General features: G+C 41.9%; 1 protein-coding gene across 1 annotated transcript in view; it reads left to right on the top strand.

Moving 5' to 3' along the window:
- tenm1 (teneurin transmembrane protein 1) overlaps positions 1-26,792 on the top strand; it is a 138,943-nt gene that overhangs the window by 33,234 nt on the left and 78,917 nt on the right. Inside the window, exons 3-5 of the mRNA XM_070913178.1 lie at positions 2,892-3,135; positions 9,313-9,551; positions 25,296-25,469. Of these exons, the coding sequence (XP_070769279.1) occupies positions 2,892-3,135; positions 9,313-9,551; positions 25,296-25,469 (657 nt within the window). The remainder of the gene's footprint in view (positions 1-2,891; positions 3,136-9,312; positions 9,552-25,295; positions 25,470-26,792) is intronic.

Below are 26,792 nucleotides of genomic sequence, written 5' to 3'. Positions count from 1 at the left end.
ATTTAGAGCAAGCAGTAGCATTTGTGTTAAAGGCAAGTTGACAATCCTGTTGATGTGTTTTGATTCGTTGACACACCTGTGGCTGACAGGTGCACGCTGTGATGTGAAACTGAATTTGGCAGCGCTGCAGAAATCAAAACCTTGGTTTGGCAGAAATGTTCACAGTGGCTTCACAATGTCTGAATGCCTCGCATTGTTTTCAAGAAATTACAGTGCGACAGAGTCCGAGGCAAGTCTGAAGTCAACAAAGTCATATGCGAGTCAGGTCGAAAGTTGAGTTAGTGCCCCAAGCGTGACCTGAGTTGCCAACTGGAGTGCGCAGCTCTGGGAATGCACTGCATGTGATTTAAAAAAAAAAAAAAAAAAAAAAGATATATGTTTTTGTGATGTTATGTAACAAACGGTAAAAACATCTTCCTCCAGAAAAACCCTGAAAGCAAGGGATTTCTGGCCGGACTCAAAGGACTCCCAGTTACTGGTGAATCAGAAACTGAAGCACCACTTTAAAGCTCCTGGTGCGTTACAATGACACACGATGCAGTGCTGCTCTAAAAATGTGCTGTCAGTTTTCCCTAAGCATGTAATTTTTAATACTCAGAGGTGGTTCACACAAAAATAACTTCCAGTTTCTAAATCCATTAGATTAGACTAAACAGCACCTCCAGGTGATGACACAAATACATTTTCCTGTCGTTTTACCAGGTCTCATATGGAGTCGCTTTCAGCGCAGTCTGATTAGCTGTTGAAATCGCCTTGTGATTTAGTGTGGTGATAATAGGCCGGCTGTGTTTCTATATAGTACAATGCAATGTTATATCATTTCTCAGGAGAAAGGTTGGTATAGAACTGTGTGTATACGTGACTGTATAAATATGACACATATGACTGCTTAACAATATTCATAAAATACAAGTTGACACACAGTTTCAGCTGTGGTTATTCAACAGAAACCTGTTAAACATGCTAAAAATATCACATCTTATGTGTGAGTGTGAAACGTGAAATTATCACAGATGGCCCGGAAGCAATAAACAACAATGGTGGGAGGACAACATTTAGATAGAAGCCCCTGCATGTTTCCGTGAAGCCACGAAATAAACATGTGACGTGAGTAATGGCTTGTCATGAGGAAGGAATAGATAATTTCATTGTGTCAGTGTGCAGAGACGAATAGTTTCTCACATGCTGTGGAAACATGACAAAGACAATTCAGCCATGTTGGAAGATCAATAACCAGCAATGTGTTTTGGAAGATGAAAAACTTTGTCATTTGCTCAAAGAGCGTTTTTGACAGAACTTACGCAGTAATTTTGGGAATGCAAACGTCAAATATGCAGATATATACACACACACACACACACACACACACACACACCATAACTGCTACTGTAACAATGTTCAAAACGCCATTTCAGCCGGACAGATGGCATCATGGAAATATTACTGTGGCAATGTTTATAGACCGTTCACAGAACTGCTCCTGTCCTGCCATGGCATTACTACAACACTGCTACAATATATATCTTGTAAATGTGAATTTCCAACAGCAGAGAGCCATAAAACCTGATGTGCATGTGTGTTATGTCAATGAACATTGGTGGATATGACATTGCGTATTGGCTAGCATGTCTGTATGATTTTTAACATTGCTTAAAATGATGTAGTGTCATGGAAATGTTGACAATAACACGTTCCATAACTGTTTCCCTGCAATATTTGGGAAAGATGTTGCCTCAATTTTAGACGTAATGGCATCTGAAGTACAGATTCCAGTAACATGCAGGTTTTTATGTTGGCAATAGAAACTGTAGACAGCTGAAACAAGACTCTTTTATTCTTTACTTTTATCAGCTTTCATCTGGCAAGAATCACAAGAATCTGGCAAAATCTGCTCTCTGGTGTTGTCTGTGTAATACTTACACTTGAATAGGGAAGACTGTTGTAATCTCCCAGGTGGGCTTCATTTCCAGATACTAAATTATTGCTGACATTTTGGCAGCAAATAGAGTTGTGAGCCAATATTGTCTGTCTACCAGATTCTGTACTCCTTTGTCCCTAACAATGAGTTCGAGGCTAATGTTACATTCATTGTCAATACAGCTGGACAGAGTTGGTCTTTTGGGACAAGGGATTTGCCGTGTTCGTAGAACCATGCTGCAACCATATGGCATGAGCTGTCTCCCTAAACGCTGATAACTAATGTCCCAGGATGCTTGATGGACACTCATGAATACATACCAACACACACACAGGTGTGTGCACGCATGGAAATACATGCAAACCAGCTTCATCTGCAGTCACAGACGCACATTCACACATCAAACAAACATATGCACGCACATTTCATTTGGCAAAACTGTAATTAGTCTGTGCTCGCTTTTAGAAGACGGACTGAAAGGAGAGAGAAAGCAGCAGGGGGGGAAGAGACGGGGAAAGGGAGCGTTATAGCGAAAGTGAATGATAAATGATGGATTGAGAGAGCTCGAGCTAGACCCCGAGGTTACCAGTGTGAGGGAGTTACAGCTGGCTAGCTCATTCCGTCGAGCTACAGATCTCATAATAAACATCACATGGGTAGTTTGGGCTGGCGGGTGCAGATTAAGCCAGAGCTGTTAGCTCTTTAAAGACTGCTCAATGTTGCAGCCAGCCAAGAACCTATTTATAGGGAGGCTGGAAGTGTATCAAAGCAGGTAGGAAGGCTAGGCGCTGGACAGGCAGCGTTTTCAAGGTGATTTATGTCCCTCAATCAGTGTAATAACAATAAACTGTCAACTAACACGCCACTTTTATTTGTAATTTATGGTACTGCGCTCCTAATAAACCTATGTTTATTTCTCCCCTGTCCCTCCTCCTCCTCCTCCTCTTCTTCTTTCCTTTGTCTCTCTGCGCAGAACTGCCCAGCAGTCCAGGTGGTCAGTTCACGTTCCGCCCGCTTCCCCCGCCCCCCCCTCCGCCCCACGCCTGCACTTGTGCCCGCCCGGCGCCCTACACTCAAGTCAGCCTGCAGAGGAAGACCATGCCAACGCGGTGCCAGGCCAGCCAGGGCGGCCAAGGGGCGGACACAGGCTCGAGCGCTGACCAGGCGCAGCTTCACAACAGCTGGGTGCTCAACAGCAACATTCCCCTAGAGACCAGGTGAGAGAATACAACACATGAAAAAAGCCCTGAAAGGTTATTTTTACAGTGGTGTTTCATTTTTTTTTTTTTTTTTTAAAGCAAGCGAACAACAAGAGTTAAGATGATTTAAAGAATTTGGAACAAATGGGCCTCGTTTCAAAATGCTTTCACTCCAAGACGGTGCTTATGTCATTTTGCAAGGGAAGCCTTCAAATGAAAATATCTTCAAGGCAAATTGCCCTACTTCAACATAATGTCACTTGATTAAAGACATTTCTTTAATCTCAGAAATGAGGATCATTAGATTAAAGAAAAGTCTTTCATCAGGAGCGTGAGTTGGCAGACTTTCACAATTCCTTAGAAAAATCACAGTTGAATGATTAAGAATGAATGTTGGACTAAAGGATTTGTTTGGATGGACATGTTTTGAACATGCAGAGAGGAGTAAGTGGAACACCGTGCAGGCCTCTGGGGTATTATTACTTTTTTTTGGATCCTTTTCATTCTCTTACCCCCCACTGCAGACAGATTTACCAGGGGACCAGTATCTGCGCTCATACTACCTGAAATAAAAGTTCAGTATCGAGTAGAAATCCTCTTTTCAGGAACACATTGTGATGCCACTTCCACGCGCAGAAACCCCAGAAATGTTTTTCCAAATGCTTGCAGACGAGCCGGCGGAATTTGGTCCCATCAAACAGAATTAAGCATTTGCTTGCTGCATAAGTAATAATTGATCAGAGAATTATTTAGGAGATCCTCATTTGTGAGGCTGCTTTTCGAGAAGAAGCAGCAAGGTGCAAAAGAATATGTTTGCATGTTTAATGAGAGCGCGGTGCGGCAGGCGAATTCTGGTATTATGAGTGAGGGTGAGATTGGCAGGCTGCCACGCCAGAAGAAGAGGTTTTAATAAGTTATGCATTAGGCCATAATTAGATCTTACCTCATTTAAAGGAAAGGAAGAATAAAATTAGATTCAGTGACGATTTAAATTAATCATTGGCCAGATGTGACTATCACTGTAAAAGACTTGTCAGAAGTGTATTGTAATTACATTACGTGTCTGTGTGTGTTTGCTTGAAGTGAAAATCCGCCATAAACAAAATTCACGCTTTTTTTTGTGTGCGTGTGTGTTTCGAAACGTTCAAACAATATTTGCTGAACATAAAGAACTCTCTCCCAAAGAGAGATGTGATTATAAAACACAATTGCCGCAGTGGCTCACTATATTGGATGGTGCCTTTTTGTAGTAATACATTTTTGCATTTGGGAGTTTATAGTCAAATAAGTTTCATTTGATAGTGCGCTATTAGTTCTGAGCCATAAAACGTAATCATATTCATAGTCAATAGAATAGTGGCCCTTCATAACATAATTCAGATATTATTGGCTCTTTTCTATCTAGCTTTTGGCGGGGGCAAGACCAAAAAAAAAAAGGGTTGTGGGTTGGATTTAATATTCAAGCACCCTCCTCTTTCACATTCTCAGATCCACTGCTAATCTAATGATTTCATATTTCTGCTCGCACCCCGATGCTCACTGCTATCAGCTCAATCTCAGGCGTGAGATTAAAGATTTACCAAGTATCTATAAACTTGACATCGGGGCTCATGCCAACGGAATTATAAGTGATGCTGTGACCTTAAAAAAATGTGTACAATATCTCTTGTTGTCAAGCACACTTCCATGTTCCCCCGATGCGCGTTTGATGAATCTGTATCGAAACGTATTGACGTTGCGTCAGCAGAGATTAAGACTGTTTGAAGTGTGCATAGATTTCCTTTTCAGCCGCATATCCGTTATGTTTCTGGAGAGGCCGGCTTGTGTAAGTGGAAGGATGCAGATATGGATATTCAATATATCTGACTGGGTCTCACACTGGGTGTGTTAAGAGGCATAACAAATGTTGGGACTGTAATAAATTGACTGGTGCCCTGCCTCCTCTCCGTCCTCTCATCACTAAGAAGTGAGACTACTTGAATCACACACTGTGCATATGCAGTTACATACAGAAATCTTTTATACACACACACACACATACAATATATCTGCATGCACCTGTGCCCTATGCACATAGGCCTTCACCCCCCCCCCCCCCCCCCCCCCCCCCACACACACACACACACACAGTAATTCACACACATCCAGGTAGAGACAGCCCTTGGGCCGTAGACTTCAACCTCCTGGAGAGCGGGGACTCTCATTTTCTTCCTGACTCGGGGGAAATCTGCCCTCTGATATGAATTCAAAGCTTCCTGGGCGTCGCCCCTGGATATTGTCTGAGAAGATCAAAGGCAGGGAGCCAGGAAGAACAGTGCAGCATTTTTAAAAGCACCACACAAGAAGACCGGAGTTCCACATGCGTTGACAAATGCAATTTCTTCAGCTGGATTCTGATCCCTTTTGCTCTAATCCACCTTCAGCAGAGCAATAAAAGCACCACAGTGGACTCGACCTGTGTACTGGCCTCAAAAATGTGAAAAGGCTCACCTGTATTTGACATCTTTTTGTGTATGCTTGTCTTGTGTGGGCATCTCTGAGCCGAGCTATGTTTCTCTGCGTGCGCATGTGTGTGTTTGTCCTAAGTTTATCTCTGGCCTTTCAGAGTTGAACTACCATTGATCCTTAGGTGTGTGTGGTTGCTCCATGTGCAGCCTCCTGTGTCCTCCATCTGACTCACAGCCTTCAGCCAAGGCTGGATGGGTGGATGGAGAGAGGAGAGGAAGCAGACAGGGAGGGATGGATGTCATCTGTCTTTCATGTTAAACACAGCCACAGGGCCACATTATAGGAAGACATAGAGACAGAAACAGACAGAAAGAAAGAGACTAAAGATGACTGGCAAAATGAAAAAAAGTGAATAAGGAAATTAAAACAGACAGAAAGGCAGCTCAATAGCAAGAAATGGCCATCTTACCTCAAATTAGGTTTGTTGTTGACTCCTAAAAAAGGAATTTAGATTAAAGAAATCTGTCAATGGGGTAAGATTTTTTTAATGCTCTGAAACTGCCCCCCTTTGTCTGTTTTCACTTTACTCTGCTTTAATGGATTTCATTTGTTTCCTTTTTTGTGTATTAAAATGCTATAATGCTCTAATTCTTTTGCCTTATGTAAAGCATTTTAAATTGCCTCTATGTTTGAAAAGCTCTATAGAAATAAACTTGTTTGGCCTTGCCTTGAGATCATATCACCAGTTTTCTATGCAAATCAAATTGTGTTTCAAGAAAGGCACAAGAAGTGCTATGATCGGCTTTAAGTGGAATCCGTCTTCAAGGCTGAATATGAGACTAAATGACTTGGGAAGATGGATGTGTTTTTGCCGTGTATGAGGGCAAATGGACGCGGTGCAGAGTGGCGGCTGCAGTCTGGTGTCCAACGACGCTGTCAGTCCGCTGTCTGGCCCCACTTTAATGGCCTGTCCTCTGAGGGCCCTTCAGAGACCGTGGCCCTACCAGCAGCCTGTGACCTCACACCCTCAGCTGCACGTCTGCCCTGACATATCGCACTCACAGCCGGTATTAACCCTCAGAGAGCACACGGTGACCTGGGCCACTCATTGCTGTCGGAGAATACCAGAAGCTCCAGGATTTTTTTTTTTGTTATGGAAAGTACACACACACACACACATAATGCAGAGAAAAAAAACAATGAGTCATACCTGTTTTTTTCCTCTGATGTTTCCTCCAATATGACCATTCTTTTGTTTCCCCACACCAGCAGTCTTTGTTCATTTTTTGATGGAAGTCAATATGGCCAGAACAAGCAGGAAGTGCTTATAATTGCCTGCCCAGATCCACTTTTCCAAATTGCATAATTTCCTAGCCCCCGCATTTCTGCTTCCTCGTCTGACACCCTCCAACCCTCGCCCTCCATTATCCAAACACAATATAGATGAAATGCTACCCAGATTAATTGCCCTTCAGCTTAGTTTGCTATCATCACCATCTAACGCACTCTTTTTCATAATGAAAATGAACCTCATCTTCGTTTAACTAATACAGCCGTATAACTTAAGTAGTCGCTTTGATGAGTCAAAAAAGGAATAGGTAAGTCATTGATCCTTGGCTGCAAGGGCTTTTTCATTCTCTTTCATATCAGCGCTGCTCTGCATTACAGAAGCTGCTCGTAATGTTGCACCAGAGAGGCACTTTGTCAGATTTGGTCTTCCTCTCTGATGAAGGACTTGGACTGAGCTTATAGTTTCATATGCTGTGGCTCATACCGTATCTGTAAGGTGCTGTGGAAATGATACATAGCTTGTGTCAGCATAGTTTGTGGCAAGACGTGTTTTCTATTGTTTAACTGGTGAATCGACGTGTTTTGCATACGCCACATATTGCTCACTTCCCAGAATTTATGGTGGAACAAAATATAAATTGCAAGAGGAATTGTAGTGCTTAGGGACTTTCCTCAACTACTTTTCTTCCTTGATTTTAGCTTTCTGGATTAATCTTTGATGATGCATTACTTGCAAGTTTAAGAGGCCACTTAAATTAAAAGCACACAAATGCCGCCAAACATGTGGGATATTAAGGGTTTAACTAAATTACTTAGTCCTAGACAGTGCTGAGAGCTTTTTCGACAGGTGAGGCTTTAGGAGGACTGTGTCTTCATGCAGTGGCAAAGTAGAACGGCCTGTCCTGTGTGTGATATCTGAATCCTCAGCCAGCCTGTATGCTTCATTAAAAAAATAGCAGGAGAGGGGTCTCCTCAAAAATCTTCCACCTTGGGGGCCCTTTAAATGAGTTTCAGTCAGGCGTACTTCAGAGTGAGACTGAATTCCACTGAGTGCAGATTTGCATAAATAGAATCAGAATAAGGTACTAGATACCTAAGAAAAGATGAGGTCTGTGCTGTGCTAAGTTAATTGTCGAAGGATGGAACCACTGTCACTGCGATTGTTTCCAAATTCATACTATAATCTACTTTAGCAAGACAAAAACAGTGGTCCCAGAGGTTCCAGGTAGTTCGTGGGACACCCAATGCAGAATAGCTCCCTTCTCACAGGATTAGGACAACAATTAAATGTCCTCCCACTGAACCCCTCACCCAAAGTGCGATTGTCCCATCATAGCTTAGCAACCGTGCGCTTTGGGTCTCTCCACGTGCCAAAGTGGTGTGCACAGGGCTGAAGAAAGAGTGATACTTGGCAAAGAGTTTGGAGGGTGGTGTCTTATTTTTCTAGCCTTTCCAAAACTCAAAACAAAGGAGAAAAAGACTAAAGAATGGATTAACCAGTGTGTTTATCTGCTCTAACATCAGCTGCAATCATGAGCATGTCTGGCTAACTAGCTTACTACCTACAGTAGTGTGTTACCCAAGGCCAATAAGGAGCATATTACATATTAAATAACTGTATTAGTTTATGTAGTTGCAGGTTATGTTAAACAAGCCTAGTTTTTCAGAGTTTAGGGCAACATTAGCAGCTCTATCCTGCTCTGTATTGGATTTGGGGAAGTTTACACTCCAGCGAGCCCAGCCAAACCCCTTGCAAATGTTTGCCGAACACACCATCATCTGAGCCTTTCCTCTTGTAACGTTAAAAGTGAAGAAATACTTTCTGAACAAGTAAGCGCAACAGCCAGACAGGAAATGAAATAACAGTCTTATATTTTCCTTACATTTATAATACTGTTGGGATAAACTAGCTCTGCACTGTGATACAAGAAAAATGCTTCATCTTTATTTCCATGTCTTCTTCCATGTGGTTCTTCATCTGGTGAGGACGCTGACTTTCTTTCCCCCCAGGACATGCAGCTTTACCCTCATGTCTTTTGGTACTATATAATATATGTAGCCTTCAAGTGCATGTTTAAGACGCCTGTTACAAGATTCTCCTTTTAAAACAAGTCAGCTGTTAACAGTCACAGCCGGAGACTGTGCTGTCAAACAACTCCTTGAGCTAACGTTAGCTTAATTAGCTAGCTAGCTACAGCTGATTAAATCTGCCAGCGACTGTTGTCATTTGAGCCCACAAAATCAACGGTTGCTGGCAAGAAATGAGAAGCCTGCTTTTGTCTGCCTCTGTCTGAAATCAAGGACCCATTGTTTCAGAAATTACAACGGATTTCAAGTGGTAAATCTGCACCAATCAAAAGATTGACAGGCATAGCAACAGTAACTAAGGGGGATGGGGCTTAGCAAACATTCAGTCGCAGGTTAAAATGAAATTCTTTCTTTGTGTTTCTCCCGCAGACACTTCCTGTTCAAGCAGGGCTCTGGCTCATCGGCTCTACTGTCAGGGGCGGGGCAGGGTTACCCACTGACATCTGGGACCGTGTACTCCCCTCCGCCCCGGCCTCTGCCTCGCAGCAGCGTGACCAGACCACTGTTTACCTTCAACAAGCCTCACCGCTGCTGCAACTGGAAGTGTACGGCCCTGTCTGCGTCGCTCCTTACTCTCACCCTGGCCCTCCTGCTCACATACGTCATCGGTGAGTTACAGCGCGCATCGACCACGGAGCATGCAAGACTGTCAATGCGTAGCTGCGCGACAAGATTTGCTTTCGTATGTTGTGATTTTATTTAAAGAATCAACATTTTCAAAACAGATCGCTAGAGGAGCCAGGAAATTGGGAGGCTTGTCAAGAGGCTGCCTGATTAATTCCAAACAGAATCAATAAAAAATACAGAACAAACTCCAAAACAAACAGTGATTTTTATACACACAAAATGTTGGGTGGACATCACAGGGTAAAAAAAAAAACAGAAGAAGATCGATATGGATCAAGGTAGGACTGTTGAAAGTGTTACACTCTTACTTTGACGGAGTTAGCTTTAAAAACAGCAGATAATGTATTCCAAATGTGGCTCTCTGTAGGATATTCTGAATTGTAAATTAGCTGTCCTGGACCAACGCGCACAAAACTGGTAATTATTCTGTGATGAATACACACATACAGAAAGCGCAAACTCATTCACTCTCTCTCTCTCTCTTTCTCACACACACACACACAGCTACACAAACACACACACCTTATTACTTTTCTACCTGTCTCAGCCTTGTTATTTTTATTATATTAATCAATCCAGGTTTGTTTAGCTTATAATCTCATTGTCTGTGCTTTATATAATGTTTATATATTTTTTAATTGTTTATTCAATATTTAACTTTATCTCGTTTTTTATTTGTTTTAAGGTGAGGTCTTATTACTTTATTACTCCCTTATTTCTGTCACATTACTAGCTGTATTGCTACGTTTACTTGAGTAACGGATCTGAATCCTTCCTCCACCACTGACTACATGCAGATAAATGAAAAGCATAATAAAACCATATTTCTGAGCCACTCATGAAGACAAATTAACTCCAGTTGTTAAGATTGATGCTAATTCATAAATCATTTGGATCTTTAAAATCAAAAAAGTTTCTGGAGTTGTTCTGCAGTCTGAAAGACCATCAGCACAGTTTGTCAAAGTCAGACGCCAAATTTATTCATCGATCCCCTCCGATTGCACCAATTCCCTGTTCATCCTCAACCTTGGCCCGGCCCTACACCTCAGCACACCGTCTCCCCTCCGCCGCCCCAAGTGCAGATATCCCAACCCTCCACCCAGCCGGTTCATTTCCCTCCTATGGTGGTGCTCAAGGTCACGCCGGAGCAGGCAGGGGGTTCGCATTAATCACACACACTCATACATACACACACACACACTTCACAGACAGACATCACACACACACGCACACGGGCGAATCCATGCAGATTAATCCCCAGGCTGAACCATGCTATTCCATTAATGTCCCGGCCCCGGTAATTAGTGCATTAGTGAGGAGTGTGAGTGATGACTTGGAGACGACATCACCTTTTAATTGGTGTCATGCTCCACTCCTGCTTGGCAATGATCGATCTCCATGTTGACATTGCCATGGCAACTGCACCAAGACGTATGGGATATAAGCATAGATGACATGTTAGCCTGTAAATCAAAGATATTCAAATGGCAAGATTAAAGTGGTCATGGACCTAATGTCTTTGTCTAGGGGAGAGGTTGAGACACAGGCCACCAGATGATTAGGTTCTCTCATTACATAATGATTCAGTAATTTTAATGAATTAATTAACAGCCTGACAGGAAGGGAAAAGAAAATTCTCCCCCACTACTTTTGTGCTTTTTCATCTTCATCAAATAATAGCCATGCTGACTTTTGCTTTATTTATTGATTTTGAGTCTGTCTCTCATTAAATCAGGTTCTTATGAAGATTCGTTCTTATTATCATAATTATGATAATAAGAAAGAGAAGAAATAATATTCAGCTTTTAAATTATGATAATGAGTTATTCTTTATTCCAAATATAATCAGCTCCTGCAGGCTACTCTACTGTAGCACTTGTTTTAATGTGCCTATTTATTATTATTTTCATACTGAACATGCCTCTCAATAAATAACGATAGATTTTCAATTTTGTTTTCTATATTTATGTATACAGATTTGCTACTTTTCTTTGTCTAAGGTAATAGTAACGTAAATATCTTCAGGTTTTTCAGTGTTGGTCAGACAAAAAAGCAATTTAATTGCATTATCTTTGGCTTAGGAAATTGTAATGTGCATCTTTTTTACTATTTTCTAACATTTTATAGATTAAATGATTAATGGATGAGTCAAGGAAATTATAGAGAGATTAATACCTAATAAAATTAGTGCACCTAATTATTCGCATTAACAGCCACAACTTGTCCCATGTATCTATCTTTCTTCATCCTGCAATAGGTAACTCCAGTGTGCATTGTCAGTGTGATACTGCAGATACCGCTAACTGAATCGAGATGTTTGCAACATTTAAAAGAACGACATATTCCTTTGCAGTCGTGCCAAGCTGGAGCCCAGCATTTCAGAATGCTGTAGAAGGTTCCCCCTCTTGGAGAAAATCATCTTACCGCAGCTGTTACATTTGGCTGAATCTTCATCTTTCCTCATGATGCACGGCCAAACTTTGCACTGCTTTGATGCAGTCACCCACGGTTTCTGCATGAAACTGAGCTAGTAACTGATCTCACATGTGAAGTGGAGGGGCAGAGTGACCAGTAGCGTAACAGCGAGGTCCTTGCAGCCGATCTTGACCACTTGATGTGGCTCCTAATAATTAAAAGAAACATGTGACTTGGTGATTTGAAGCAAATCTTCATTTTTTGACAGTTCTTAATACTCACCTTAAATTATTGGCAGTCCTTTAAGGCAGATTGAGTAGGATTTTCCCAAAAAAACTAAAACAAAAATGATCCCACTGAATCATCACTGATGATCCACTAGAAGTGTGTGGCGGTGTCTGTATCTGCAGGGACCCTGCCCTCTGCCTGTATTTTCTTATTTTGCTGTGTTTGGGACGTTTTTGGGCTTCAACGTTTGGCGTGTGTAGCCCCCGGCTAACTACAGCGCGCAGGGTGTGAGAGGGGACTCTATAAAAACGTAGCGACCAGGCGCCCAATTGTAAGCATGCATCCAAGAGGAAGCTACGAAAATGGCGGACACAGCGCCGAAAAAGAAACAACCAGCCGGGGAGGAGGGACGAACTTTGAATGTTACAAACCGCAACTGACAAATCCTACTCACTCTGCCTTTAAAGATCTTAGTGCAAGTTATGTGACTTATTTATTAATTTAAGGGAAAAGTAACCCAGCAAGTAATGAGGCAATAATATTATGTCTCAAATTAAGGTTTCCAATTAGCACAACAATAGGACGATGCATGATTGCAGAGATAATGCTGTGCCTAAGTGATTGCAGCGTATGCCCCCTGTTGTGATTAGCTAAGGCAGTCCTCTCTTTCTTTACTGCCCTCTTTCCTCTCCTCCCATACCCCCTGGTGTTGCAGGGGCTGTGAATAGCTTTGTTAATTTGTTTATCTCCCAACGTACCCCTCCCTCCCGCAGTCGTAGCTTGTTATTAAGCACAACACGGCCATCAGATATGAGGAGCAGGCATTATGATAGCGAACGGGGCATTTAAGGAGAGATAGAGGACAGATTAAGATTGCATCTGTAATCTTGAAGAATATTGCCACTGACAACACTACCAGTAACTCATTTGCTATTCCAAGCCTAATTTAAGTTCTGCCTCCGTAAAAGCCTACCTACTATTGCTCTATCATGCTGTCAAAAAAAAACTAATTAGAGTATTTTCTGCATTAATGAATGTCTTGCTGTTTTAAACAGTTACAATCCTCGGTTGTTGAATCAAATATGAGGAGAGGGCGGGATGTGTCAGTTATGAAAGATAATCATCTCCATGGCAACGAGGAGAAGCTACTGACGCAAGTGAAATGAGCAAGTCAGCAGCACCCTGCAATCAAATAATCACCTCCAAATCACATTCCAGTCACAGGGACACAGACAGTGTACGCTTTAAGCTGAGAGCTTCTTTATAATTCTGTTTTGCAATACGAGCTGCTTCAGGGGACCTGGTGGTTCCATAAAGAACCAAATGACTCATTAGTGGCTTTAAGTTCATTACTTTCACGCTATTTCTTTTCAGTAAATCTACTTTCACAGTTTGATGGCAATTCAAAGCATCTGCCTTGAAAGATGGCCGTTATTCACGGGGGTCAAACGCAGTACAGTCTACAGCTGAACCCACAAGAGAGTGTGTCTGTGTGTTTATTAGAGCTACAACTAATGATTATTTCAATTAGCAATAAATCTGCGGATTATTTTCTTGATTTGGTTTCCCAGAGCCTAAGGTGATGACTTCTGCTTTGTCCAACAGTCAGAAGCCCACAGATAATTCAGTTTACAAGAATATAAGATGTAATAGCACACCCATTTTGGAGCTGGAACCAGCAGATGTTTGGAATTTTTGCTTGAAAAATTACCACAATAACAATCAATTGATCAAAATAGTTGCATTTATTTTCAGTCAGCCCACTAATCTATTAATCGGCTAATTCATTCATTCATTTACAAACAGTAAATTGTCACATTTAAGAATCTGACAGCACATTAGGCATGACATTTTTGCTTTATGAATTACATGGTTAATCTATAAAATTTGTTGCCAATTCATTTGGTTTTGATCTCTTGGTTGGACAAAACAAGCATATTTGAAGATGCCACCGTGTACTCTGGTAGGCGTTTTTCACATTTTAGACATTTGATTATTGATATTTGATTAATCAATTGATTTTTAAAAGTTCAACAAAGGACGTGGTTATGGAAATGATCTTTAATTGCGGCCCTACTTACCACATAACAAAGAACATGCTTTGGTGGACAGAACTGAGTAAGAGTTGCTAAGTCGCTCCCTCTTGATCTGGATTTCTCCTCCAAACGTCCTAGCAGGCCTCGTCTGTCTCAGCGCCAGGCTGATTACAGCTTATCATGAATTAAGTGCTACTCTATGTTGTTGACCACCCCGGCTAACATTTACAACTGGGAGCTGAGGAGCACATTATGCCAACAATACATTACACCAAAGACACACACTCGCATTTAACAACAACATGTCAAAGGTCATGAAAGCTTATTACAGGTGTTCAGACTATAAGGATCTGTCGAGACCTTGAAGCATCATTATTAGACAGGATTCCTTTGTTTTAGTATTTTTCATTTTAGCCCCCCATTTCCTGCCTGAAACTAAAAAAACAGGCCTTGACTGCTTTTGTGCTCGTAGACGATAAACCACAACATGCAGGGAAAAAAGGTAGCAACTGAAATGCTAAAGGTAGCAACAAGGCTAACATTAGCAAATGCTACTGTTGCATCATTCTTGTGAGAGTCAAAATGTGTGACCACAGACGTAACACGATGAGACGTGATCATTTTTTTCACTCTTTCAGCTGCTGCATCTGCTATCACGTTCTGACAGTCACACAAGAGGTTATGGTGTAATCACTGGGGATTGCCATGTTTGCCACCGCCTGCTGTCACTATTGCTGTTGCTAATGTGAGCCAAACAGGGTGCACCTATTGGCCATTGACACTGATGGATTATAAATCATTTTGTTGACCATAAACCACGTTGTGAGGATGTCAAAAGATTTTTTTTCTTACAACATGGAAAAGCAGTGACAGGAGCAACATCATTTTACTCTAAATTTCAAGTTCACCAGTGCACGGGCACTGAAAGCTTTTTTCCAGAGCAACTGCTCCAAAGCTGCGGGTAACCCTCAAAACCTTTGTTTGCTCCACAGTTTCAAATATTTAAATTTTAACAATATGAGCCAAGAAAAAAATGGACTGCCTCTTCCTACTGGCACCCCCTTGATGGGATGCAAATGGTTCAGTCCCACCTGCACTTGACCGATGTTAACGTGTGTATTAAGTTTACACGATGTAAACGATGTTGCATTACAGTTGCTGCCCCCTAATTAAAGCCTGCTAGTTAGCAGGCAAACACAGAAGAGAAAAGAGAAGCAAAAAGCAAAGGAAGTAAAACCATGTTTCTGTCAGAGGGAAGGTGAGTTGCTAGCTACATTATATTTCACTCTGCTCTAACTGATACTGGAGATTTCTCGTGTGTGCTTTTTTTTGACTGTGGAAATCTGTTAGATCAGGATTTGCACTATTTTTGGGACCAAGACAAGAAGCCAATGAAGCAGTTTTAGAAAGCCGAAAAGAGGGAAAACAAAATAAACAATTAGCTTTTAATTACTAGCTGAGAAAGCACTTCAATTTGTAGTGTGTGTGTGTGTGTGTGTGTGTGTGTGTGTGTGGGGGGGGGGGGTGAACAAGGGAAACAATTGTGACCAGTGATCGGTGGTTCATCACAGCGGCTCTCACAAATGCAGTTCCTTTATGTTTCAGGCATACTGCTGGTTAAGGTTGACTGAACCTCGCTGTCAACTAGCATAACCAGCAGATGTTATGTGAACTGGAGAGCTGGAGCCGATCTGAAAAGATGTAGGCGGATGTAGGCTGAATTTATAGCATTATATAAAAAGTGACAACGTTATCAGATGGTATGTCCACTTTAAAGTGTATAATGTGAAAAACATTGATATATTAGCACAGCGAGGGCAGCAGTCTGGTGAAGTGGCTCTTAAAGGTTAAATAAAATGTGGGACTGTTTAGACAAGGTAGTTGACCTTCTTATTAGGGAATACAGTAAGCCTACATCCAGTCTCAGATATAGTTATTGAAAGAATAACTCACAAAAGAAGACTTTTACAGCAGAACTAGACTCATAACAGAATCCAAATCACTAACCATTTAGCCGTTGTACAGGAATAGGCCTTTTTTTTCTCTCAAGATATTTTGACTTGTCACAGTAGGAAAAGCACACAAACAATAAAATGGATGTTAGCTGAATGTTTATTGTGCATACTGGCTGGCTGTCCCTCTGCCATGGCTTACTGGGACATTTGAATAGAAAGGAGCCTTCATTAATGTTATTTGTAGCAACTGGACTTTTTCTTACTATGACAAGTCTGCTGTGAAAAAGGCCTACTGTGCAGCACTTATCAGTTGTTTTGTTCTGTCGGCAACATTGTTAAAAGTCACTACCGAATCAGGGTATTTATTAACCAGCAAAACCAGCATCTTTGGTCGGCCGTTTAGAAATTACATTCCTGGCCAGTCTAGGTCCCTAATAATGCTTCTGTGCATACAGAATACTGTCATTAGGTAGCAGTGGGCGAGGTCTTATCTTATCTTATATTGTGATATACAGTAAATAATACATTTTCTGGAAAATCAACTGTAGTAAACACATTCGAAATAGAGGTGAAAAGACATGAACATTGGTTGGTCCAGTGAAGAAGAGCTTTACCCTTTTCCCTTTTAGCTAAAGGCATCAACTGCAAATCAGGACTGTGCTGTAACTATTATGAATTTTGCAACTACTTGGTGAGAAATTAGCAAATATAACAGAAATAGTGTGGTATCGTGTTTTGTATTTTATCAAACAAACAAGTAATAAGTATGTTTCAGATTCATGTCTTAATGTGCAAAGGAATTAAGGAAATGTTCCAACAGAAAAACAGGGTGTAAAACTCCCTGGCCTGATTCTTCAATGTACTGAGCGGACAAAGAAGCAAAGATTTTGAACAAGTCCTTGTAGAAAGCAAAGACATGGCCAAAATAAAAGGAGAGTCCAAGTCTCAATTGGAAAATCTCGAAAGTGCTGATTCACTCTGCTGAAGATGTGCCACTTTTATTCAGTATGAACTGTGCCTCATATGCAATCAGACAGCACAATCTGCAGGCCATCGCACACATACTGGACTGTACTTTGTGATGGCTCTACGAGTAGGATAAAAATGCTGAATTCCCTGAAAGCTATAGGAAGATGGTATACAGCACAAGTCCAGACAATATGAGGAATGCAAAATTGTGGAAACCACAGTAATGATAAACATGATGGTCTGTAATTGCAGTTGCAGCACGTTCATTAGTTGGGATCAACTTTGTATAGTAATAATAACCTCAGAGGAGTGAACAGTCTGTAAAGTGGGGAGTGCAGTCTGTTCTGATAGCAGGTGGTGGGCAGGAGGCCAGAGATTGCGTACAGAGGTAAAGTCAGAGGGTCAACTGAGTCCCGTGATGGCTGTCAGGGTGACGCTGTTGAGGTGTTGAGTCGGCCTGGTCCTAATGAAATGTTACCTTCTCCCGAAGGGAAGTTTTGCACACAGGTGTTTGTCTGGGATCAGCGGCGATCCTCTTCATTGCGCAGCTCTGTCAAAGAGGGCAACTGGCAACCAATTATCTACTCAGCAATGCTGAGTGGGTACGATTGGCTGCTACAACTTGTTTCCAGTAGGGCCTGGAAACTAGAAGCCTTTCTATTAGGAGTGTACTGGCTCAGCACAGTTCAGTTGGACACAAAAACACTGCCACACACAGTGACTCAATCAGTGATGCTGCCATCTTCTGCACTGTGTGTTGGCTTTACTCTCCTTTTTCTCAACAGATGTTTTTAATCTGTTAATTATAGCTCATGCTGAGAGGGCTGTTACCTTTGAGTCCCTGTGTCTGCATTTATGCCTATATGTGTGTGTTTTAGGATGTGTGTTTGTATATATACAGTATGGACTATATACTTAAGGCTCATTGTTTTCATTTTTTAGTTGTCAGAAAATATTTTAAAAATCATTAACACAAATATGCTAGATTTTTACATATTTAGAATGACTGGTGCATAACCAGCTGCACATTTAAATGCTTCCTCCTCAGTTTCCTCTTCACTTTCTTTTAATGGAAGAATTTTCTGAGCTTGTCCGCTGTAAGCTGTTGTGTGGTTCAGTGTTCTTGAAGCAAAAAAAAATAAAAAATGGAAAAACAACTGACAGTTGGTTGAAACTGCTCTGCTCCTTTACAAAATGTTGGTATGTTTTGGTGAAAATCTGCAAAAACAAAAAAAACAAAAACAAAAACAATGAGCCTTACATACTTGTTTATCGGAGTCCAAATGTATGTGTGTGTGTGTGTGTGTGTGTGTGTGTGTGTAAGCCTGTGCACGTACGGGAAGGTGCGTGCATGACTTTGTGATTGTAAATTGTGTGTGTGCTTGTTTGTGTGTGTGTGCTCCTCACCCCCAGCTAATTTCAGCCAGCTGCTTCATGCCTCATTGGGGTCTGTATTGATTGGTCCAGTTTCTCTTTGTTTTCAGTCCTCTATTTTGGTCGTCTGATGCTGCTCTAAGAAACCCGCTGGCCTTTGCTAAAACCACCCTAACAGCTACAGAAGCCTTTGGTAAAATTGCTTTAAATGGCTAGACAGACTGTGGTCAGAAAGTTCTGAATGGCGAGAGAGCCCTTTGGTAAAATGTCTCCAGAAGGTCAGAGAGGCTGCAGTGAAATAGCCTCAATTGCTCCAATAGTTCACCGGGCAAGTACATGCTTACACACACGCACACGAACGTGCACGGCATCTCACACTCACACACTCTTTATTTCTTTCTCATTCTCTCTATGACACTCTTGCACACACACACAAACCCACGCACAAACAAACAGGGATTGAGCTGTATGTGACTGTGAGCGGCAGTTGCGAGTCGCTGTTTGTCTGCAGTGTTTTAGCACTCAGTGGTGGTTGATGGTGGCTGCCGGAGGGGAATCTAACATGGCGCCGATCCCCTGCTCATTTAACACTATTCTGTCTGTTGTAACATGACTCAGCTTTCAGAAAAAAGGACCAGATCAGTAAGACAGCGAGTGGGAGACGGACAGGCAGAGTGGGGGACTCTGACAGAAAGGGAGAGGGGGCGTGATTGGGAATGAAAGAACAACAGAGAAAGGCGTGAAGCAGAAAGCTGGGATCTGTTGGACTTGGTGTACTGTCGCTACCGTGACTAACTAGATGACAGTGACAGCGAGTTTTACTGGTAAATAAACACCAGGATATACAGCAAATCTCATCATCCAAGATGTGAGAAGTGTGTCAACACCTCCGCTCTTCCTTTTATCCTTCTTTCTTGTCATTTTATCCCTTTTATCCAAACAGGACTTCCCATTCCAGATTAGCAAGGTCACACTGATAATGAGTCCCGAGGTTTACACCAGCAAAGACATTGCGGAGTGAGGCTGTGCTTCTGCTCACACACACACACACACACACACTCACGCATGCAAACATACACACTTAAACAGTCATGACAGTGGTATTAGTAGCTTTCAAGGGGTTGTTGGAGGGGAGTAAGAAAAAAACACTTTAGCACCTCTTGTCTGTCAGAGTCGAGCGACGGCCAACAGGCGAAAGAGGCGGAAGGGCAGGCAGACCCCCAGGCTCTTAGTCTCTACTCTTAACGTTGTCTTAGACACAGATTTGTTTTATTGGCTCTGAAGTCCCTCTCCTTCACTCTCCTTCACACTTGTTTTCCCCATTTGTCTCTCTCCTTATTTCTTACTCCCCTCCGTCCCTCTCCCTGCGTCTTTTATCTCCCTCTGCCCTTCTTTCTCTCTCTCTGCCTTTCGTTCTCCCATCCCTCAGAAGTTGTGGCTTAGCTAGAGGCTGACACAGCCATGCAGAACTTGAATGAGAAATTGCTTTTACTGTACATGCTAAACTACACACTAAATCGAATGACTGATGCTCTTGAAAGTGTTAGCTGCAGGGCAAAGCCAGCTGTAGTCTTTGGTTGTCAGATGGAATATAGTTGGCGGTTAGCTATGTGTATGAGTGAAAAGAACTTGGCAATCAGGTCTGGGTGTGTTTCCGCTTGTGCGAGAGTATTGATAAATCATTTTTAACTGACTGCAGTGCTACCTTGGCTGTAATGGTTATCGATAAGACAGTATATTCACAGTCAATCTCACCCATTGTCTCCCGCAGCCCCAGCCCAGCGCTGTTACTAACACCAGATAACTGCATGTAGGGTAACACAGGCATTAAACAGGAATGCACATACGCACACACACAATCATTTTTTTCCTCTGCCTCCTTTCCACTCTTTCTCCCACCATGAGTGTGAAATCTAATCATCACTGGAGCCCACAATCATTTCTATCTAATCTGGAGACACACACATGCCTGACAACAACAATGGCAGCAAATGCAGCACCAACTGCAAGCAAGCATTATCTGTGCTTCTCAGCTCAAATAGCCTGCTTTTAAAGCCTGCCTATCTGGAAGAATGGGGAGGAGAATTTAGTGGTTCAGGGTTGCCATTTATTGCAATCACAATGAAGATACGGCATCCATACGTCCTTGCATTCCAGCTGTTAATGCACAACAGCTGTAATGGAGCGGCTGTTGTATCTGCTGCTGCATCTCGACAGCCTCGCTAACTTCATCCACAAATTTCCACCAGCTTGGATTCCCCTGTTCTCTCTCCTTTTTTATCTCCGTGGTAGTTTAAGTAAACCTGAAAAAGCCACATCAAGCACCTCTTTCTCTTACTACTGAACTGCCTCAGTCTCTCCCTACACCCTGCGCTGTTCTCTTCAGCCTGCCACATCTTCTATGCACATCTCGGCGGGGTAGCAGTCAGCGAGGGTACAGTACAGAACCCCCTCACAGCAGTGCCGTCCTATTACCTCTGGCAGCCATCTCGCTGTCACACTGATCAATGATTCATGTGTGCGAGGGCCTCGGCCTGTTAGCTCGCTGCACTACTGCTCGCTGTCGCCACTCTGCTGCTACTGCTGCTGCCGCCGCCACTCCCGTTATAATGACTGGACTCACTCTGAGTCTCTCTCTAATGTGTGACGGTTATGAGTGTTTTTGCAAGAGCGGGCGAGAGAGAAAGATGGACACTGAGAGAGAGATGGATAGACAGGAAGGGGGAAAAGAGAGTGAGAGTGAAGGTTCATGCTGAGCACATGCTGCTCGCATAACTGACTGCATGCTGTGTCTAAGTGTGTGCCTGTGTGAGTGTGTATGTAGTTTATGTGCCCACATAAAGAATAGAAAAATGTATCAAATCCTATAAGCAATAGAGTTAAGAAGTGGGGGGAACTGCTCATGCTGGAGGTATTTTTTACTGCTGTATATTCTCATTTTAAAATGTACTTTTAATGATGTTCCACATGCTCCTTAACGTAGAGACACAGGCCGTATTGATGACCGAGTGGTTAAGACACAAACCATATAACTGTAACGTCCCCTCTTTCTCCTCTGGTTTATTGTTTGTTTCTATATTATCAGCTGACCGATAAATATTTAAAAGAAGAAGAAAAGTACCCTGCTACTATGTTTATGTTATCACCATCAGTTTTAATTATTTCAACTTTGATTCTGAGAAATCAGGTTTTTTCCACAATTTTTGTGTAGCAGATGGCTCTAAATACTACAATACCCATGATCCTCAGCTGTCAGTCTCAAGAATCAGAGCAGTAGCATATTTGTTGCTTTGTTGTTGCAATTTGGAAGGAATCACTCACGCCATTGTTGCTGAATTCATCTTACTTAAACACAGAATGTGACAGTAAATTCACTTAATTCACTTATTTCCCCCTGTTTCTAGCCTTTATGCTAAGCTAAGCTAACCAGCTGCTTGCGGCAGCTTCATATATCACCATAAGCTGTGCACACGACATAGTCTTAAACTTTGTGACTGGATGTTTCTTACTGAAATGCCACTCAGGAGCAACGCTGGATTACCAACTGAGTAAAGTGGACAAATGCCCCCGACCGTTAGGGGCCCCAAATGCTCAGAAGGCTCTAGGTTGTCTCTTTGGCAATATATTTATGGAAATTCTGGAATTACTCATTTGCATCACTGAGGCAAAATTAAAAGCTGACATAGTAAAGGCCCTAAGGTGGCTCCTGCAGGGGCCCTGGGTCAAAAGTAGCATTAATACCTTTTTCATATTTGAGTTGACATTATGCTTCCATTCTTACACTTTGATATACATTTGACCTTTTATCAAACCAGACATATACTAATGCAGTTACTCATTTGGCAAATAGCATATAACATATCTATTGATCTAAGCCAGAAAATGGACCTTGGGTTAGGATTTTGTAAAACTATGTTTCTAATGTCAAGAGTAAACCTTCATACACAGCAGTTGCTCATCTTTTTGTACTGATTCAACCAGGAGAGGTTCATGCCCATTCAAGCCTGCAGCAAATGAATGGGACTTTGTCTGTATCCCAAAATGTAAACCTAAATTGAAGCCCTACTCCTGTCCTTGTCTGTGGTTCCATGAGCACTTTAAAATACCCAAAATTAACTTGGTCAAGTGAACAACAACAAACACGTCATCAATAGTCTTAACATTGCTGTGAGGACATGTGGTCCTTCAAAGTTCAAGAGCATTCGCACAAACTTGCACTCTCCACCACCATCCTCTTCTCATCAGGTTCCCAGGTCCTTATCAGTCCTCGCTTCAGCATGTGTGTGTGTGTGTGTGTGTGTGTGTGTGTGTGTGTGCGCTCTGTGACTCTAGATGCTAAGTGTTCTAGCAAAAGGTCAACAGCCATAAAACAAGAGTGAACGAGAGAGACGGAGAGAGAGAGGCTGATGAGCAGGAGCAGGAGAAGTATGGTCTGAGGGGCTTTTGAGGAGGGATGGAGTGGCAAAGAGGAGACGATAGGAGAGCTGGTGAGGACTGTCGCTGCAGAGTCATTACTGGAGTGGGTAACACTTGGCTAACGGAGGTATGGGGGGGCACTGGAGAACAAGGAGAGAAAGAAAAGCAATTCAGATGAGAGGAAGTGCGGAGAGAATGGAGCATGAGAGACTGAATGGTGGAAATGCTAAATGCATCAGTTTGGGAATAACTCGTCATCCCTCACTGAGCACTCTTACAGACTAATTTATGAAACTATGATAGGTTGTTCCACTCCACTGCGCAATATAATTCAGTACAAACAGCTGTGATGCATACAAGCCTACATTTGTAGGTGCAACACTATATTTCATGTTTAATTCTAATAGAAGAGAGTTGATAATGGGCCGTAGTTTAAAGGTAATCTCTGCAGGATTGCCTCTAAATCTATCACTGTAAATAAAACGCGATTGTGACTATCACCAGTATGTTTTTCTGTGAGTTTCTCTCTACCTGCTTGTTTTTTCTCCCACCTGTCTGCTAGAGATGGAGTACTTACAGTACCAGACAACCAGAAGGGGATTTTGCTGGAACCTAAGCCCATGAAATTGAATGTACAAAGCAGATCATTTGGGTTACTGTTTGTCATACTTTTTTCTTTTTTCCAGCATCAAAATGAGTCATCACAACTAATTTCACAGCGATGCGTTAATGAGAAAATCCCCCACACTGCATCTTTCAAAATGAAAATAAGAAAACTACAGTGAAGGAGGGGAAAAAAAGACTTTTTAAAATGAGTGACTCGTATCCACACTGACGTGAAGAATCTGTGCGTGTCCATGTCTGGTCTCGTCACAGGCTGATAGTTCAATTAGTCTGAAGTAAATGATGCATGACGTCTCCCTCATGGCCCCAGTAATCGTCAGTGTTCTGCTTTGAAGAGCTCATATTGTGCATGAGTACATAGCTAAACCAACAGTGGCTCGGGCCAGTCAGAAGTTGAAATGTATGATTTGCTGATCCCCATAGATGCCAGAGTGGAGCACGGGACCGAATTGGCTTCAACTCTCAGAGCTCATAATAGAGTTGCTGTATTTTTCAGAGAAAATTGTTCTTTTCTGCAACAGAAAGTGACTGCAAATGGCTTTGAACTATCTGGAGTTTTAATTAGGTATTCCTCATCAGCTGGGGATCAAATGTGGGTGAGCGTGTAGGTGTGTGTGTGTGTGGGAGCGTGAATTCATGCATACATGAAAAAAGCAGGTACATTTATGCACTTGTGCGAGCGCGCTGTTACCTGTGTGATTATGTCGGGCGTGCTGTATAATTGTGGATTTGTTTTTCTTAAGCAGCCATTTTGTGCAAGCGTTAGCGAGCGCGTGTCAAGTGCTTTTTTTTCTGGGTGTCGGCAATCAGCAGACAGAAGACAGACAGTGAAGACGTTTGAAGTCGTTAGAAGTTCTTTACCTTGATCTGCATGCAGCAGCCGTCCTCTGACTGCCACCAGCGCATAGTAACTTTGTGATTTGAGTCTTTGCTTTTGTTTGATGTTCCGAATGTGTCAGAGGAGGAAAAAAAAATCTGCAATGATTTATTTCATTTGCTTTGTTCTTCATATCAGCAAAGGGACATTACCTTTTGAGAATCTTTTTTTAAAGTGAGAAACTAAAGCAGTGTTGGAGTACAGTCTCACATGAGTGGGACCTGGTGATTGGTCAGAGCAAGGTGAATGTTTTACTGAACGGATTTTATTGACAGCCTTGCAAGACACTAATTAATTTCCTTAATGGGCAGGTGTTAGTTGTTTTTATTTAACAGCATGCAGGATTGTTGTCCTAGTAAACAGTTTTTATGAGTGGGAGGGGGAAGCCAGTATCCTCCCATACTCCTTTGTTGTTTAAAAGGCCCATATGGATTGTGAATCGGCAGCAGCTTTCAAAGCATCATTAGTCATGCATAAAAGACTGTGTTAGCGCTTTAATACCAGCCCTGGGCTCAGACTCTGAAGATCTGCCTTAATTGCCCACCTCTGCCACGTCCTGTGTTCATGTACGCATGTGTACGTGCACATACTGGACGTGTGTGTGTTGGAGAGTTTACGTGTGTGTGTTCTTTGTGTGTTTGCTAATTGTCCACTGCCTTGCCGGGCACTAATAAGCACATGAACGGAGTGAGAGTTCTAAGATGGGCATTAAAGAAGATTCAGACACACCCCTCTGCATGCCTTGAATAATGATCTTTTCTATCCGCTTTTCCCTCTCCCTTTGGCTGTCACTGTGTGTGTGTGTGTGTGTGTGTGTGTGTGTGTGTATAGCGGTCCACCTGTTAGGTCTGACCTGGCATCTGCGGCATGGCGAGAGCCAGCTGTATGAGAACGGCATGAGCTCAGCGGACCATCAGCAGGAGGACCGCAGCAAAACCAGACCTACCAGCTCCATTCACCTGCTGGACACACTCAACCCTGAAAACACACACGCCAGTGACAGAGGTGAGCTGACACACACACACACACACACACACACACACACACACACACACAGTACACACCACGATAACAGATGTTCTGCACTCAGCTATTGACAGGATTTGCCCCTGAGTAACAACAAAACAAATGTAATACAGTAATTTGTTATTTAGTAGATAATAAATGTATTGAATGAACATTGGCTTAAAGCATTTCACTTCATTTTACTTAAACTGTGCTTTGAGTTTCTGTGACACTTTAGAAGCAATAAGGCAAGTATGCAGTTAAACTTACCAGGCCTCTGTAGCTAGCGACTCGAGGCTACACCTACGACAGTGTTATAGGTGTGCAGTGCTAAATCGATGGAGTACTGTTTTAAGCATCTGCACAGTATTAGTATATATATATATATATATATATATACATATATATCAGAATCAGTATGTATATATGTATATATATATATATTAGTATTAGTAGTCTGTTTTTAAACAGTATTTCCATCTTATGGATGCTGAAATCTCACTTTTACAGCAAAATCCAACTACTAGTTTCGAATGCTAATGATTTATTTGCTCTACAAAATAAATGACATGGCTTTAGTCATATTCGATATGTCAAAGTTCTTAAATGGTATGTTGCTGTTATCTTTTTTAGCACTTATTATACAAAGAAACTTTCCATTACTAACACGGCAACAACGTGAGCTAACAATGGATTTATTACTGAGTGAATCTCTAGTTGTGTCTGAGCTCACCGCTGGTTGACAACATGCTGCCAAAAATTCTCTTTTGCTTTGTTTATAGCAGTGGTCTTGTTTGTTTTTGCTGTAACATTTTACTCCCCATATTATTTATTTAATATGTGCTGTGATTTTCTTCACTGTGAATTGATGCGATCAGCGCTTGATGTCAAAGGTCTGCGTTTCAAATTTATGAAATAAACCAGGCGTGACATAGTCTCCTCACATTAGCTACAAGTAGACTTTATAAAACAGGCTTTTCACAATAAGCTTTGCTTTTCTGAGCCACCTCTATTAAACACCCCTGGGCCAAGTCTAGACATATACACACTGAGAAAGGTCAGCTCAAATACATACATGTCACACACTACTCTAATTTGTATACCTTTTCTTAGAATATTCTTCTCATTGTGCTCCTGTTTTTCCTCTTTTTGCTGCACACTTAACGAAACAGAAATCCTGCATCCAAACCCTGCTCAAACATTTTTGCTACAGGATTTAATGGAGGCACAATTATTAAAATAGTAGTCAGACTAGGCAATCCTCTTGAAATGTAAATACAGACATTTAAACATTATGATTGGAACATGTTGAGACTGACTATA

Source organism: Enoplosus armatus, chromosome 10 (assembly GCF_043641665.1).
Source record: "Enoplosus armatus isolate fEnoArm2 chromosome 10, fEnoArm2.hap1, whole genome shotgun sequence".
NCBI classification, from domain to species: domain Eukaryota; kingdom Metazoa; phylum Chordata; class Actinopteri; order Centrarchiformes; family Enoplosidae; genus Enoplosus; species Enoplosus armatus.
Note: the sequence above shows the minus strand (reverse complement) of the source record. Positions and strands in the feature narration are given on the sequence as shown.